The sequence below is a fragment of the Gopherus evgoodei genome, chromosome 2 (assembly GCF_007399415.2).
Source record: "Gopherus evgoodei ecotype Sinaloan lineage chromosome 2, rGopEvg1_v1.p, whole genome shotgun sequence".
In the NCBI taxonomy this organism is placed as follows: domain Eukaryota; kingdom Metazoa; phylum Chordata; order Testudines; family Testudinidae; genus Gopherus; species Gopherus evgoodei.
This window is the reverse complement of record NC_044323.1, coordinates 121,298,285-121,316,396: the sequence shown is the minus strand read 5'-3', so window position 1 is coordinate 121,316,396 and position 18,112 is coordinate 121,298,285. Positions and strand designations below refer to the sequence as shown.

General features: G+C 44.0%; 1 protein-coding gene across 5 annotated transcripts in view; it reads right to left on the bottom strand.

The window, feature by feature from the left end:
* The window catches only part of ANKS6 (ankyrin repeat and sterile alpha motif domain containing 6), a 96,761-nt gene that overhangs the window by 40,544 nt on the left and 38,105 nt on the right, over positions 1-18,112 (bottom strand). For 4 of the 5 annotated variants that reach the window (XR_003998947.1, XM_030551631.1, XM_030551633.1 and 1 more), the window contains exons 12-13: positions 12,586-12,778; positions 10,426-10,542 (exon numbers count right to left, since the gene is read on the bottom strand). Coding sequence is in view for 4 of the 5 variants with exons in the window: in XM_030551631.1 (XP_030407491.1) it covers positions 10,426-10,542; positions 12,586-12,778 (310 nt within the window). In the remaining variant the exon portion in view is untranslated. The remainder of the gene's footprint in view (positions 1-10,425; positions 10,543-12,585; positions 12,779-18,112) is intronic. The other variant, XM_030551632.1, reaches the window with a different exon arrangement.

Genomic DNA, 18,112 nt, shown 5'->3' with positions numbered 1-18,112 from the left:
CCTGAGTCTGGCTTGGTGAACCACATAAGTGCATGCCGACATGTGACCCAGGAACCGGAGGCATGCTCGGTCTGTGGTCACGGGGAACCTTGTGACTGTGCCAATGAGCTTCCTTAGGGTCTCAAATCTGTCCAGTGGGAGGGAGGCCCTGGCCAATGTCGCGTCCAGGACTGCCCCAATAAACTCTATGCGCTGCACTGGGCCTAACGTGGACTTGGTGTTGTTTACCAACAGGCCCAGAGTGGTGCACATGGACAGGAGGAGTGACATGTGATCCCGCACCTGCGACCTGAAGCTGCCCTTGACCAGCAAGTGATCGAGACAGGGGAAGATCTGGGAGCAGTGGACAGGCCAAATGGGAGGACCGTACATTGGTAATGTTCCTGCCCAACCGTGAAACAGACGAAACGTCTGTGCCCCTTGAAAATATGAATGTGGAAGTACGCGTCCTGCAGATTGAGGGCAGCATATCAGTCCCCAGGATCCAGGGAGGGGATGATGGAGACCAGAGAGACCATGTGAAACTTGAGCTTTACCATGTACTTGTTCAGGCCTCACATGTCCAGGATGGATCAGAGCCTCCCTGTGGCCTTCGAGATAAGAAAGTAGCAGGAGTAGAAGTCCTTGTGTCTGAACTCAGCTGGCACCACTTTCACTGCTCCTAGGCCAAAGAGTTGTCCCACCTCCTGTTTGAGCAGTGTCTCATGAGAGGGGTCCCCCAGGAGGGATGGGGATGGAGGGTGGGTGGGCGGTGTAGAGGTAAACTGGAGGGTGTAGCACCGGGAGACGGCGTGGAGGACCCATCGGTCCAAAGTCAGCCGCAACCACTCCGGGAGAAAAGCACACAACTGGTTGGAGAAGGGAAGCTTTATTGTGGGTGGATCTCTGGTACAAACCGGTAAGTCGCCCCTGGGCGTCCTGTCAAAACTGTTGCATCTGAGGAAGTGGGTATTCACCCACGAAAGCTCATGCTCCAAAACGTCTGTTAGTCTATAAGGTGCCACAGGATTCTTTGCTGCTTTTACAGATCCAGACTAACACGGCTACCCTCTGATACCTGTCAAAACTGACGCTTTCCAACCTGTTTGCTCTTGGAGGGCCAGATTGGGGCACAGACCGGGATTGCCTCTACGGGCGTTTCTTATAGTCCCTTGACCTTTTATAAGGGTGCTCATATTTAGCGTGGGTGGCCTGAGTGGGAGCCTGCTGCGGCTTAAACTTGGTCCTGGCCAGAGCTGGGACATAGAGGCCCAGGGTCTTAAGCTTTTTACGGGAACCTTTCCATGCAATTTCACATCCGTCTGTTCAGCAAACAAGGCCTTGCCATCGAATGGAAGGTCCTGTAAGAAGTTCTGCGCCTCGCTGGTATGCCCAGACAGTAGGAAGCATGACGCCCTCCTGATGGACACTGCGGAGGCCATAGACCTTGCAGCCGTATCCACAGCATCCGACACTGCTTGAAGGTCACCCTGGCAGCCGCTGTACCCTCCTCCACCAGAGCCTTGAAATCCTTCTTATCACACTCTTGGAGGCAGTCCTCGAATTTGGGCAGAGAGCCCCACAAGTTGAACTCGTATCTCCTCAGGAAGGCTTGGTGGTGCACCACCCTTAATTGGAAAATTGAGGATGAATAAACCTTTCTCCCAAATAGATCCAGTCTCTTTGAGTCTTTATTCTTAGGAGTAGGGGCTGGTTGGCTCTGCCTCTCCCTGTGGTTGACTGACTCAACCACCAGGGAGTTGGGGGCAGGGTGAGTGTACAGGTATTCATGCCCCTTGGCAGGCATGAAGTACTTCCGTTCCGCCCTCTTATAGATGCGGGGCAAGGAAGCCAGGGCTTACCATAAGGCATCTGAATCTTTGCCACCCCTTCATGGAGTGGGAGGGCACTGAGGCCAAGAGGACATTGAAGTGGGAGCCTGAGGGCTCCTTCACCTCCTTGGCTTGAAGGTTAAGGCTTGATGCCACCCTTTTCAACAGTTCCTGGTGGGCTTTAGAGTCCTCATGCGGGACAGGCGGAGGAGGGGCCATAATCGCCTCATCAGGAAGGATGAGGGGATGCGGGTACAGTACTCTGTGTACCCACAGGTGCCGCAGGCACCACATCTTGGTTTCCTTCCAGGCGCGGAACCGGTGATGAATACCCCACCGACTCCTTCCTGGGAGGATGAGATATGGAGGCCGACGGTCTCTCTGAGGCTCCGGCCACCAAGCAAACCTCCACCGGGGGCTGCATCGGGGGCCATGGAGCCCACTGGTACCACTGTGCTGGCCAAGGACCCCAGTGCCACTTAACCTGCTGTGGCACTGGTGGAGCAGGCTCTTCAGCCTGACTAGCGTGTCCCAATGACTGATGAGTGCGAAGGGAGGCCGAACTGGCATACGACCTGCCACTATCCTGGGACCAGGAGGAGCAGTGGTGTCGGGAACGGTGATGACCACAAGACCATGATCCCAGCATGGAGGAGCGGGAGTACCGCCGGTAGAGCTGCTCCACGATCGGCTCCAACGGACAGATCCGCAATGGCGAGGTGCCAGCGATCGACGCCCAGGACTCCAGGAGCGGTGCCGCAGCAATGACCTTGAGCCAGACTAAGAACAGGAACGGCGTAGATGCCTGTACCATGAAGGGCTATGGTAACCTCTCGGAGACAAGGATCTCCGGTGCCGTCTGTCCCGGTCTCGACGGGACCCGCTCTCCTCGTGAGGTCTACGGTCCCTCAAGGCGGAGCGTTGCCTGGAACCCCTGCCCGTCGGTACTCAGCCAGACAACCTGGTGAGGGTTAACGGGGACCAGGGGGTGACTGCAGGGATCCAAGCAGTGGCTTGCCTCTGGACCAGGGAGCCAACGGTGGCAGTGCCCCTGCTACTGGCAGAGGCATAATGTCCTGGGCTGCTTGCAGGGCCTCTGGCGTGGAGGGCACCCAGATGTCCGGGGAGGTCGTCACAGAGTGGGCCAGTTCTCAGTTCCTGCTCAATGTGAGTCGGAGGCCAGAAGCCCAGCGGGAACCGAGAACTGCCCAACTTGGATCTAGTCTCTCCCTCGGTATTACTCTGGTGTCTTGGCAGAGAAGACTTCTTCTTAGCTGTCTTGGAGTGTACCACGGACAGGGAGCAGTGCCCGCTGGTGGAAGGCACCGACACGTTGCCATGCACCAACACTGCAGTGCTTGGTGCTGACTCGGAGTGGCGCACTGGAGTCGGGGTCAAGGCCGACTCCACCAAAATGGCTCAGAGCCGAATGTCCCATTCCTTCTTGGTCCAAGGCTTGAAGGATCTGCAAATGTTGCAGCGATTGCTGAGATAGGTTTCCCCCAGACAGCGTAAATAGTCCGCATGCGGATCACTCACAGGCATCGGCTACTTGCAAGTGTCACATGACTTAAAGCCCGAGGCATGTCCCAACCCAGGTGCACTAAACTAACTCTAAATTAAACTACTTTAACTACAGGTACTACTAACTGTGAACTAACAGAGTCCAAGAGGGAATCTGCAGCCAAGCTGGAGCAGAGCAGTTCCGATGCACTTTCACTGGCGGCAAGAAGGAACTGAGGGTGGGAGTAGCGCGCAGCACCCCTTATACTGCGCCATAGAGGCAATACTCTAGGGTCGCTAAGGGCGCTCCCCTACGGGTACTGCTAGGGGACAAACTTCCAGCACTGTTGCACATGGCGAGCACATACACCTATTGTGGAATGCACATGAGAAAAATAGAAACAGTTTTATAGGTACTGATACCAACTACGTATACCAAAATGAAGCAGCCTCTATAAGAATCAACTTATCCAATTTAAAGTGCATTGTTTGCATAAGGGTAATATGAAGTTGCTTTTTCTTAATTTCAGTTACTGCCTTTCATTATTTTACTACATTATTAAGACTGTTACCATTAATTTTAGTACCCAAACAAATAATGCATTCAAGTGAATAGTATGTTACTTCTGATTATATATTGCTAATAATTTAATCATGTCATAAACAGATCAGAAAAGTTAATAGAACAGAAGTGCTTCATATCTCTTTGCCTGGAAAGGGTTAACAAGAACAGTGAGCCTGGCTGTCACCTGACTAGAGGACCAATCAGAGGACAGGATACTTTCAAATCTTGAGGGAGGGAAGTTTTTGTGCTGTGCTGTTAGTTTTGGTTGTTGTTCACTCTCGGGGCTCAGAGGGACCAGATGTGTAACCAGGTTTCTCTCCAATCTCCCTGATACAGTTTCTTATAGATCCAGAATAGTGAGTATGAGGTAGATAAAGCGAGTTAGGCTTATGTTTGTTTTCTTTATTTGCAAATGTGTATTTGGTTGAAAGGAGTTCAAATGTGTATTTGGCTGAAAGGCATTCAAATTGGTATTTTGCTGAAAAGATTTTAATTTGTACTTGTATCCTTAGGCTGGGAGGGTGTTCCTAGTGTCTACAGATGAAAGACCCTGTACCTATTCCATTTTAATTTACAAAGATAATTTTTACTGTTTTTTCTTTCTTTAATTAAAAGCTTTTCTTGTTTAAGAACCTGATTGTTTTTTTATTCTGGTGAGACCCCAGGGGACTGGGTCTGGATTCACCAGGGAATTGGTGGGGAGAAAGGAGGGAAGGGGGAGAGAAAGGCTAATTTCTCTCTGTGTCAGGATTACGTTCTCTCTCAGGAGGAGTCTGGGAGGGGGAAAGAGAAGGAGGGAGGAAGGTGAATTGTCCTCTCTGTTTTGTGATTCAAGGAGTCTGAATCACAGTGATCTTCCAGGGTAACCCAGGGAGGGGAAGTCTGGGAGAGGCAACGGTGGGGGAAAGGGTTTACTTTCCTTGTGTTAAGATCCAGAGGGTCTGGGTCTTGGGGTTCCCGGGCAAGGTTTTTGGGAGACCAGAGTGTACCAGGCACTGAAATTCCTGGTTGGTGGCAGCGCTACAGGTTCTAAGCTGGTAATTGAGCTTAGAGGAATTCATGCTGGTACCCCATCTTTTGGACACTAAGGTTCAGAGTGGGGGTTTATACTATGACAAATCAATCAACCATTGAGCCTAACAATGACTTCATAACTATTCAAATGTTATGACAGAAAGAGCATTTTCCATGTAACAATCATCTCAAAGACAATGACTGCTAGTAAAAAAAACACAAAACGATGTAATACTCATATATCAGAGACACAGTTGTTGTTTTTTATTAGTGTTGAGGGCTACCAAATATGAGAAATCTTATCATGTCCACCTAGGGCTGAGAGAATAATAGATTTGTTGGTTTGGCCAGAAAACCAAAAACTCAGAGTAGTGGGGTAATCCCAACTACATGTGCATAATGAAGGGTTCTAAATTAGCTGTTACCACTCAAGAAAGAGATCTTGGAGTCACAGTGGACAGATCTCTGAAAACTTCAGCTTAGTGCACAGCAGTAGTAAAAAAGGCTAACACAATACTAGAAACTATTAGAAAAGGGATAGAAAGTAAGGCAAGAAAATATCATAATGTCACTATATAAATCCATGGTGAACCCACACCACTTTGTCCAGTTCTAGTTGCCCCATCTGAAAAAGGAAATAGTGGGACTGGAAAAGGTTCAGAGAAGAGCAACAAAGATGATAAACTGTATGGAACAACTTCCATATGAGGAGAGACTAAAAAGACTAGGGTTGTTCAGCTTAGAAAAGAGACAACTAAAATGGGATATGATCAAAGTCTAACATCATGAATGGTATGGAAAAAGTTAATAGTGAAGTGTTATTTACTCTTTTCCACAATACAAAAAATCAGGGGTCATCCAATGAAATTAATAGACAGTGGTTTAATATAAACAAGAGGAAATACTTTTTCACACAACACACAATTAACCTGTGGAACGCATTGCCAGGGATGTTGTGATGGCCAAAAAGTATAACTGGGTTCAAAAAAGAACTAGGTAAGTTCATGGAGGATAGGTCCATCAATGGCTATTATCAAGATGGCCCGGGATGCCTCCCCATGATCAGGCAACCCTAAACCTCTGACTACCCAAAGCTGGAAGACAAACATAGGTTGGATTATTCTCACTGTCCTGTTCTGTACACTCCCCTGAAAATCTGGTAGAATAGTGGGCAAGATGGACCATTGGTCTGGCCCAGAATTGCGGTACTTCTCTTCTTGAATATTCAATATTGTTCAAAAAATGTTATTCGTATTTGTCAGCAAATTGGAAAAGGTCTGGTCATCTTCAGAAAACTGTATATGTGTGTGTCTGTCTATCCACAATAATCTTTAGCCTCATGGTTAAAGTACTTGCCTGGGATGTGGGAAACATGTTAGAATTCCCACTTTGCAGAAGGACTTCTAAACTCAGATCTCCCTCCTCCCAGATGAGAAGCCTAACCACCAGGTTATAGGCTATTCTGGGGAGGATTGCTCTCAATCTCTCCTTCTGAAGCTGTTCCACTTTGTATAAAGATACAATTATTCACTGGGACAGAGTCACAGATGCAGTGATTCTACAGCATGATGATTAAGTCACTCTCTTGGGAGGTGCAGGAAATGTGATTCAAATCTTCTCTCTGCCTGACTCAGATGAGCAATTTGACTCCACATCTCCTAGCTCCCAGGTGAGTGACTTACTCACCAGGGTATAGAGAATCCTCAAGCACTCCTTAGCATCAAAGAACTTTCTTACTAAAGTCTTTTAGATTTTTGTTTCCTTATTTTATGTTTCAGTTCTAAAAGACGGCACAAGAATAGCCTAACGTATTTTAGCCAAAAATATGGGGAAAAAACAGAACACATATTCTAATAGCCTCAGAAAAATAAATGAATTATACCTCAGCTGGACAGGAGAAAAACAAAATAAATCTCTCTCATGGTGCTGCAAGTGAGATATGTTGCATAACTCCAACAGCATCAATTTTCCACACATCAAGAATAAATTTCTAAACTCCAATAACTTGAGTGCTTAAGGGCTTGTTCTTCTTAGAAAAACAGTAAATATTTATTTTTGGAAAAATCAGTCATTAATAATTCCAAACGACTGACCCTCCATTGAAGTTGTTTTAGGACACTTTGATAATATCAAGTTTCAAAGTCAAGATAAACATATTTCTTATTCTCATAACATGCAGCTTTGTTATATAAAATGCTGCCTTCTGTACATTAATCTTATTCAGATCTGCTTTTAAATATTTGGGGCCAGATTCCCTGCTCAAGTTCTGATCTCTTTGCAATGCTTGATCTGCTTTGTGCAATTTATGTCAATCATAGTTTGCATATGGTCCATTAGTGAAGGGCTGGGACAGATTAAGAATACAGAAGCCATAACTGGCTTCCTAACAGCCCTTCTCTTTCTCCTGCACGACAAAGACCTTGGTACATGACACAATCTGATTACTGAATTTCAACCGTGGGCTTGGGTTTCCTTGCAAGATCTGGAGAAATTAAAACTTGGAGGCCTTGATAGCTAAAAATCTTTTTTCAAAACACACTTTGAAATTTTATCACAATCAGATAAATATTTAAACTATATCAACAGAGTTCTACAAACAGTCATCTCTGTTAATATTAGACTGGACATATTGTCCTAGCCGTTTCTGTAGTTTCATCTCCTCACCTGATTTATACTCTCTTTCTGCCATTCTACCAAAAAAGACAATTTAATTTGAGAAGCTAAAGTAAAATAAGCAACCAAACTGAAAATTACAAAAATGTAAATTATGGAATTACAAAATAATAATAATAATAATATTGTAAAAACATATATCTTGGAGATCCTACAGACTTACTTTAAATAATGACATTTGCAAGCCTCTCACAAACATTCTCCTCTTTATATTTTCTTCTTCCACTTTTAACTATCTTTTTCTTTCCCCCATTAATACAATCACACCAAATAGGACTTAAAAGGGGAATTTGATAGTAATGAATATAAATCAGGAATTTGGAACTGTAGAAAGCTGATAAGGGAAGCAAAGAGACACAAGGAGAAATATATGGCCAGCAGAATTAAGGACAAGAAGGAGATTTTAAAATATATTAGAAGCAAACAAACAAACAAAAAAATCCTGACAATGGTATTGGTTAATTACTAGCTGGAAATGGTAGAATGATCAATAATAATGCAGAAAAGTCAGACATCTTCAGTAAAGATTTCTGTTCCATATTTGGGGAAAAAATAGATGATGGTAATGATAATATTCTTTCCATTCCTCTAATATCTCTGGAGGATGCTAAACAAAAGCTACTAAAGTCAGACATTTTTAAATTAGCTGGTCCAGATAACTTGCGTCTAAGAGTTTTAAAAGATCTGACTCAGGAGTTTGTTGGACCATTAACACTGATTTTCAAAAAGTCTTAGAGCACTGGGGAAGTTCCAGAAGACTGGATGAAAGCTAATGTGCAAATTTTTAATATGAGTAAACGGGACTTCCTGGATAATCATAGACCTGTAAACCTGATATCAATCTTGGACAAGATAAAGGAGCAACTGATATGGGACTCGATTAATAAAGAATTAAAAGAGGATAATGTCATTAATACAAATCAAAATGGCTTTATGGAAAATAGTTCCTGTCAAATTAATGATATCTTTTTGTGATGAAATTAGAAGTTTGGTTGATAAAGGTAACAGAGTTGACATGATAGACTTAGACTTCTGTATGTTGTTTGACTTGGTACCCAAACAAGATTCTGATGAAAAAAACTGAATGATATTAAATTAACAGGGCCCACATTAAATGGTTTAAAACTGGCTAACTGATAACTCTCAAAATTCAACTGTAAACAGAGAAAAATCATCAAGTGGGTGTGTTTCCAGTGGGGTCCTACAGAGATGAGTTCTTGGCCCTACACTATTTAACATTTTTGTCAGTTACCTGGAAGAAAATATAAAATCATCACTGATAAAGTTTTCAGATGACACAAAAATTGGGGGAATGGTAAATAATTAAGATGATAGGTCACTGATAAACCACCATCTGGATCACTTGGCAAACTGGCACAAGGAAACAATATGCATGTTAATATGGCCAAATGTAAATGTATTCATCTAGGAACAAAGAATGTAGGCCATGCTTAGAGGATGGGGAACTCTATACTGGGAAGCAGTGAGTCTGAAAAAGATTTGAGAGTCATTGTATATAATCAACTGAGCATGAGCTTCTAATACAACATTGTGGCAAAAGAGATCCTGAGCGGCATAAACGGGAATCTCAAATAAGACTAAAGAGGTTATTTTACTTCTGTATTTAGCTACGGTGCGACCACTGTTGGAATATAGTGTCCAGTTCTGGTGCTCACAATTCAAGAAGAATGTTGATAAATTGGAGAGGGTTCAGAGAAGAGCCATGGGAATGATTAAAGGATTAGAAAAAATGCCTTATAGCTATATCTCAAAGAGCTCAATCTATTTAACTTAACAAAGGCAAGGATAAAGGGGTCATTTGATTACAATCTCTTAAGTATCTACATGGGGAACAAATATTTAATAATGGATTCTTCAATCTAGCAGACAGAGGTATAACATGATCCAATGGCTGAAAGTTGAAGCTAGAGAAATTCAGACTGGAAATAAGGTGTAAATTTTTGACAGTGAGGGTTACACTGGAACATTTTACTAAGGGTCACAGTGGATTCACCATCACTGACAATTTTTAAATCTAGGATGGATGTTTTTCTATGCTCTAGGAATTATTTTGGGAAAGTTCTATGGCCCTTTGTTATACAAGAGGTTAAACTAAATAATCATAATGGTCCCTTCTGGTCTTAGCAATTATGAAATCCCTCTCAGTTTTACAAAAACTCAAAATAAAATAAAAGGTATCTTGAAGGACTGATTCTTCCTTTAAGTCCCTCTTGGGAGCATCCTTGTTTACAAATGAGAGGTGCTTCAAGGTTGTGGACAATCCAGGTAGCAGTCATTTTAATGCTTGTTTTCATTAGACACTTCTACCTCAAGTTAATTGACTGCCAATTAATTCAACACACTTGACATATTTCTAAAAGCTGTGAGGACACTTCCCACACATTTGATCCATGTTACAAATGTTTGTTCTATACCGTAGGCTGTTCCCCAAGGCAAAGTCTAGTGTAGACATCCTTAGATCTTTAAAAGGGGAAGGGTCAGATTGGTCAGCAGTAAAATCTAAAGGTTTTATTCTTACAGAAGATAAGGTTAACTAGGAACCCCCATTTTTCCTTATATCCCTTTTTTCCTCAGTTCCTTAACTAGTTCTCTCATTTCTCTGAACAATCTCAGTGTAATAGGTGATAAATCCTGAAATATCTGGATTTTGGGGCTTCACAGATGATATTGTGCTCTCTAGCCCTTTTTCATCAGAACTTTTTTGTTGATAATAATGTATAATTTTATCAATTATGTCACTGGAAGGAAAAAGGGCTCTGAAGGATCTATCAACTAATACTTCTACTGTGCTCAGATTTAAAGCCCCCTTTCAATGTCATTCTGCACGAGAGAGATTACCTTTCTCCAAGTTTTCACAAACTCCTTTTACTCTCACATGGGTTCTTCTTTCATGATTCTCTATGTCAGAGGTTCTCAAACTATGGACAAGTTTTTGGTGGTCCCCCAACTGGTTGCCTAAAAAGAAACCACACAAACTGTTTAAGCACTATGCTCCCCGTAACTATATTATAAGAATATGTGCAAATCAACTGCTTAATTTTCTTTTGTGTGAAATAAAGAAAATCTTAAATACGGTAATAAGTCCTTTGCATATATTAATTTTGCTTATCATAAGACTTCTGAGTGTGTGTGCACTACCACTGACTAAGCACAGCACTGTGGCTCTGGCACTGCCATAGGGTCTCTGAACCCTTATGTCACTGGAGGTGAGGAAGCTTACAGTGCCACAGCACTACTGGTGTAGCCAGAGAGCCTTAATCCTCAAGCTCAGAGCAGAGCTTCTGTGAACAATGTTACTGTAGCACAGAAGCATCAGGTCTGGGATTGTGACACAGTTCCAGGTTTTTGCAAGGGGAGCAGTTTGGATGCCAGATTTGAAGAGTTTCAGCTGGTTCTAAGGCCTTCATGGATGTGGTTAACCTGTCAGTCAGTGTTCAGAATGTGGCTGAGGTCCATTACAGGACACGCTTGCCAACTTTCTGACTGCAGAAAACAGAACACTCTTTGCCCACCCCTTACCCTGAGACCCAGTCCCAGCCCTGCCCCTACTCTGAGGCCCAGCTACCACTCACTCCATCCTCCCCCTTCCTCCGTTGCTCGCTTTCCCCCACTCTTGTTCACTCGCTCATTTTCACCGGGTTGGGGCAGGAATATGGGAAGGGGTGAAGGCTCCGGCCAAGGGTGCAGGAGATGGCTCCAGGCAGGGCTGAGGGGTTCGGAGTGTGGAAGGGGGCTCTGGGCTTGGGCAGTGGGCTTGGGATGCAGGAGAGGGCTCTGGGCTGAGTCCAAGAGGGGGCTCAGGGCAGGGGTGGGGGCCCTGCCCTCGCCTGCAGGCACTGCCCCCACAGCTCCCATTGGCCGCAGTTCCTGGGCAATGGGAACTGTGGAGCCATGACTCAGGGCAGGGGCTGTGCATGGAGCCTTCCTGGCCACCCCTGTGCCTAGGAGCGAGAGGACATGTCACCGCTTCCGGGAGCCACACAGAGCCTGCCTTAGCCCCACTGCACTGACAACCACACTTTTAACGGTCCAGTCAGTAGTACTGACCAGAGCCACCAGGGTCCCTTTTCAACTGGGCATTAGTAGGTCCTCTCTATAACAGCCAGTCTGCAGTATAAGAACAGTTAGCAAGGCAAATTCTGCTCCCCTTTACGCTAATATAAATTGGAAGTCACTCCACTAAAGTAAATGGAATTAAACCCACCAACATAAAATTAGAATATGTGAAAGTAGAATCAGTACTGACTTTCTCAAAATGAATAAAGTGCATCATCAGAAATGATACAAGACAGTTAGGGATGTTTTATCTAAAATTCTAAGAGGACTCATATATTAACAATCCAATTTCCAGAAATATCAAAATCAACTATTTTCTATTTTCAATAGCGTAAGGGTAATTTTTAATCAGGACAGCAGCTTAGACCCAAAATTTCAATTTAAAAAACGTAATCTAACTAGGAAAGTCCTAAACATTTTAAACAGTTCTTTAAAACCCCTCACTCTCTCAAAGAATAATAACTGAATAAAATAAATATAATGCACTGCTACAATTAACGAGGATTAGTACCTGCTGACATCATCAATCCAAACTGTTATAACATAATGTAGTTTTTAAATGAATTTGTTAAATAAAAAGAACCATGTCAATTTCAGTTTCATATGGAACATAATCAAAAGGGCACTTGCTACTCTCAAATTACACTGTGCAAAGTGTAGAAAAGAGGATTTACAGTAGAGGATGTGGGGCAGAGCAGCTCTGCTACATGACTGACCCTGCCCATCGCACACCGAAGAAACCCTTCCATGTGGATGGGACTCAAAGGCTTTGAGGGCTGGAGCAGTTGAAGAGTTAAGGAGCTGCCAATCTCAAATGCCTAGAAACAGAATATTTTTAAATTTCTAAAAAGGAAACAAGACCCATTTTTTCCCCTCATACACAAAACCAGTACCATTATGGCTTCTAAAACTTTGTTTTCTTGACTATAGTGATCTACTCACTTTCATCAGTAATAGTTCCACTGCTGGAGCCACCATTGCTCTTGGCTTGTCTGTGAGAGGAAGAGAGAGAGGACTCCGCATTGTGAACCTTAGGGGATGGAGATGGGGATGGCGATGGTGTGAGAGTTGGTGATGTGCTTTTAGATGTAGATGAGGTCCCAGATGGAGGTCTTTTGTTCATCTCCAGTTTCTGCTACAGTTAACAATAGAAATGTTTTTGTCAACTAAAACTACCATACAATTAATCATTATAATTAAGGACCCAATTCAGCAAAGCACTTAAACAGATCTTTAAGATTGTGCTTATGTCCCATTGAAGTCATTGGAGCTGCACGGATTCACACCAACTGAAAGTTTCACCCCAAAAGGAAAGGATATTTGTTAATCTCTCAGGACTGGAATAAAGCAATAATTCCCCACTCCAAACAAAAAGAGGTGTAAATGTTCATCTAAATAACTGTTTATAAAGGATAACATCTTAACTTTGGATACAACTTTTTCATTCACAGATTTAACTGAAACACTACTGATTTAAAAACATAATTTAGGCCCTGATTCAACAACATACTTAAGTTCATCTGATTCACCATCTGTGACATTATCTAATTAAAATCTGACCATGCAAATCATTGTTGCTGTCACTGTTATACAATTGCAGCAAATTTGATACAAAGTGTGATGTATGACCAGAAAGGTTTAAGCGGCTCACAGACTAAGGCCATGTCTACATCTAAAATTTTGCAGCGCTGGTTGTTACAGCTGTATTAGTACAGCTGTATAGGGCCAGCGCTGCAGAGTGGCCACACTTACAGCAACCAGCGCTGCAAGTGGTGTTAGATGTGGCCACACTGCAGCGCTGTTGGGCGGCTTCAAGGGGGGTTCCGGGAACGCGAGAGCAAACCGGGGAAGGAGACCAGCTTCGCCGCGGTTTGCTCTCTCGTTCCCGGAACCCCGAGCAAGCAGGTCTCCTTCCCTGCGGTTTGCAGGGTGGCTCCGGGAACGCGAGAGCAAACCGCGGCGAAGCTGGTCTCCTTCCCCGGTTTGCTCTCTAGTTCCCGGAACCCCGAGCAAGCAGGTAAGGAGAACCGCTTGCTCGGCGGTTCGGGGAACGAGAGAGCAAACCGGGAAAGGAGACCAGCTTTGCCGCGGTTTGCTCTCTCGTTCCCGGAGCCACCCTGCAAACCGCAGGGAAGGAGAACCGCTTGCTCGGCGGTTCGGGGAACGAGAGAGCAAACCGGGAAAGGAGACCAGCTTCGCCGCGGTTTGCTCTCGCGTTCCCGGAGCCACCCTGAAAACCGCAGGGAAGGAGACCTGCTTGCTCGGGGTTCCGGGAACGAGAGAGCAAACCGCGGCGAAGCTGCTCTCCTTTCCCGGTTTGCTCTCTCGTTCCCCGAACCGCCGAGCAAGCGGTTCTCCTTCCCTGCGGTTTGCAGGGTGGCTCCGGGAACGCGAGAGCAAACCGCGGCAAAGCTGGTCTCCTTTCCCGGTTTGCTCTCTCGTTCCCCGAACCGCCGAGCAAGCGGTTCTCCTTACCTGCTTGCTCGGGGTTCCGGGAACGAGAGAGCAAACCGGGAAAGGAGATCAGCTTGATTACCAGAGGCTTCCTCCTTCCACGGAGGTCAAGAAAAGCGCTGGTAAGTGTTTACATTGGATTACCAGCGCTGGATCACCAGCGCTGGATCCTCTACACCCGAGACAAAACGGGAGTACGGCCAGCGCTGCAAACAGGGAGTTGCAGCGCTGGTGATGCCCTGCAGATGTGTACACCTTCAAAGTTGCAGCGCTGTAACTCCCTCACCAGCGCTGCAACTTTCTGATGTAGACAAGCCCTAAATGACCCAGAGTTAACCATTAGTGAGATGCTAGAACAATATGTAAACGGTAATTAGGGACACTCCATGGTAGACAGACTAGCACTTTGAAATGCAAACCTGTCTTGTTAGAACTTAGAGGTGATACTAATTGTATGTATGTGCGCATAACTTTTTTAATGCAAGCGATGTAAACAGACATTTTCTGTCTGTCACTATAGCTGCTGATTCAAAGATCAAAAGGGAATATTAACATTTAGATTAAATTTGGATGAAATGATGTCACTGTTTATAAGTCTCTTTAAAGTTTGTGACACACTGCCTAATGGATAAATTGCCTTATGTTAATCTATGTGGATAATTACCTGCGATGCTTAGGAAATAGATCTACTCAAAAGTCCCCATAATTGCCTATTATTTGCCAAAGGACTTTGAGCTGTCACAAGAAGGCCTGAAACTGTATAAAGATGCCTTGGGTCCTAATCCTTTTTATCTCAGATCTGCTTGATGCTTCATGCAGGGGAAGCTTAAGTCATAAGATTGAGATCTCCAGTCTCATCTGGATCACCCTGAATATGGACATTGGACTGTAACATATGGACTATTTCTGAAAGAACTCTTTGCAACTACAAAGCTCACCATCACTCCTATGAATCTAATCTCAAGAACTGTACTCATGTCTGTATTATATTGATCTTTTAATCAATACTCTCTCTTTTTTCTTTTTTAATAAATTTTAGTTTAGTTAATAAGAATTGTCTGTAAGCATGTATTTGGGTAAGATCTGAAATATTAATTAACCTGGGAAGAAATGTGTCTGATCCTTTGGGATTGGTAGAACTTTCTTATATGATGAATAAGATTTTCAGTAATCCTCATCATATTTGACTTGGTTTTCTGGGTTGAGGCCTAAGGCTGGGTTGCTTTAAGTGAACTGTGTTGTTGGCTTCTGGGTAACCAGTGAGATATTATAGAAGCTGTTTTGTGCTGGCTTGGTAAATCTAAGTCTTGGAATATCCATCAGTTTTGGTGATTGTCTGCCCCATTCTTTGCAGTTCACCCTAACTGAGTGACCCTAGTTCGCTCCCCTGGAACCATGGTCACACCATCAACAGGACTTCAGCAAAAGCTTAGAAGTTAGAGATGTGCTTAGGTGCTTTGCTGAACTGGAGCCATGATATGTGAAGGTTTTCACTACCTCCTTAGTATTTATCTGATAATATAACACATGGGCAAATGACAAAATGTTCTGTATATATTCATTTCATATATATTTATTAAATATATGACAGCATGGAAATGGAAAAATGGCATGGATGATAAATGTGAGCATACGTTTCTGAACAGACTCTGCCAAACAGAGCCATTAACCTCATCTTATAAATTACTCCGAAGCTATGCACCACCTACTTTAAAGTTTGTATTATATATATGTCCAAGGGGTCCTGATGACTTTCCCCTGGGGTCCTAGATTCGCAGCTATCTTAAGGCCCTTTTATGCTAGTTAGATTGATGCAAAGGGGCTATAAGGCACAAATAAGACACTTAAGAACACTCCTGGTACAGGGGGCCTATATACCAAGTGGAAAACTGGTTTTTGCCACTTCTGGGTCACCTCCACAGAAGACACACAAATTCTGGGAGGGAGGAGGCATAGGGGCCATGGCTGGGTGTGTTTTGTTTTTATCCTAGCAATTCTGTATCTTTGCAGAAGTTCATATGGGTCATTGCTATAGGGCTGCAAGTTACTGAAGCTCTTAGGCCACCCTAGCCTGAGCCAGCCAGCAGATCTTGGAATTTATGCAGGGACAAATTTGCTCCCTGGTGCTTTGGAAGTTGTATTATTATTTATTAATATTACTAATATTATTACCTCCTTAGTCCTGCATGTCAAACATCCATGACTTACACAGTCTAATAAGATATTTGCTTTTTTTTGCAGCAGCTGCAAGTCCATGTCTAATTTTTTGTCTCATATTGAATCTCCAAATCCCTCTCTGTATTACCTCTTTCTATCCTATTATCTGTCATTTTGTTCTTCAGAGGGTTTTTTCTTCAAGTGCATTGTCTGCATTTATCTAAATTAATTACACTCTCAGTGATTTATGCCCAGTTCTCTAATCCTTAGAGAAGGTTATTCTTCAATTGCTTTCCTTTCTGCATGGCTTTTCTAATCTCTTCTAGTTTGACACTGCCTGCAAATTTGATCAACGTAAAATCACTACACTTCCTAGACTAGTCATTCTCAGGTTTGGGGCTGTGATCCTCAAGTTGAGCCATGAGTGGTTCTGTGACAGATACAGACAAATTTCATTTTTATAATACGTAAAACTGTCAGAGACTTTTTTTTCCAATCTAGAATGGTTACTTATCCTATGTAGCTGAGGTTCTTCAAGACACTGACTCTGACAGTAGGGGCAAATGCACTTAATGTGTGCAACAGGGGAATCTTTTGAGTAGCAGTGTCAGTTGGGGCTACGCATGTGCCTGTGTGTCCTTGTTCTCCCATGTAAGGGAACATATGGTGTCGCGGTCGCAACCTTCCCTGAGTTTCCTCCTTGCAATTCAAAGCCCATGTTTGCTGAGGGCTTCAAAAGAGGGGAGCTGTGGATTCCACAATTCCAACAACTCTCAAAGAACTACAGTTACTATAGGGTAAAGTACTGTTCTTTATTATTCCAGTGTATCAGTGAGGATCATCCTGTAAATGGTTGGCAAGCAGTATCCTTGTCAGATGGTGGGACTGAGGAGTTTCAAGTTCATTAGTCAAATAGTAACGTCAGTACTGCTCCCCCAAACTTAGCAAATGACCTAGCATCCAAGTCCAATGCGTAATGTTCAACAAGGTCAGTGGATTACTCTGCAACACTGCCTTGCAGATTTCAGATAGCAATACATTTCAGAAGCAGGTGGAGGATGTTGCTTGAGCTCTGGTGGAGTGACCCTTAGAATTCAATCGGTCTAGACCAACTATCTGGTAACAAAGCAAGATGCTCGGTATTATCAACATAGATATTCTTTGTGACGAGATGGTCTGACTTATGGAATGGCCGGCTATCCCCAATGTGACAAAGTCAGGCCAGACAGCTAGGAGAGAGTGGTGGAAGGCAGGTGTATCAGCAACAGAATGGTAAAGGCCCTTTTCCCTATGAGCTGAAAAGAGAATAGCTCAGGTCAGCTAGGCACACCTGAGTCCAATGAATGGCTGCCTGTGACATTTAAAATCCCCTCTTTCTTGTGAGACAGAGAGAGAGGAGAGACAAGCTGCAGCAAGGGTAGCAGCAGCAGGGAGAAAAGGCTTCTCCTGGGTGGAAGGCTGCTCTCCTTCCTGTAGGGGCAGCAAACAAGCTAACTGCTGTGTGGGGAAGAACTGGCACCCAGAAGCCAGTATAACAGAGAACGGCCTAGAGATGGGGCAGGGAAAGGTATTTCCTTTTTGTGTTATGAATTTGGGTTTTTTGTTTGGCTGAAGAAGAATACTGCTTGGGCCTGCTCTGAGGCCCAACTTGTAAGCATCAGAAAAGAACCACCCCAGTGAGGAATAAAAACTCTCTGGAGTGGGACTGATTTACACCAGGTCCCCCCATGGGCAGAGGGGAAATGGTGAGCACGATGAGTGAAGGAGATGCCTCGCTACACCAGAAATAACCAGGGAAGCATCTGAACAGCATGGTCCCACTGATGTAATAGAGTAAGGCTCTGAAAACATCCAGAGT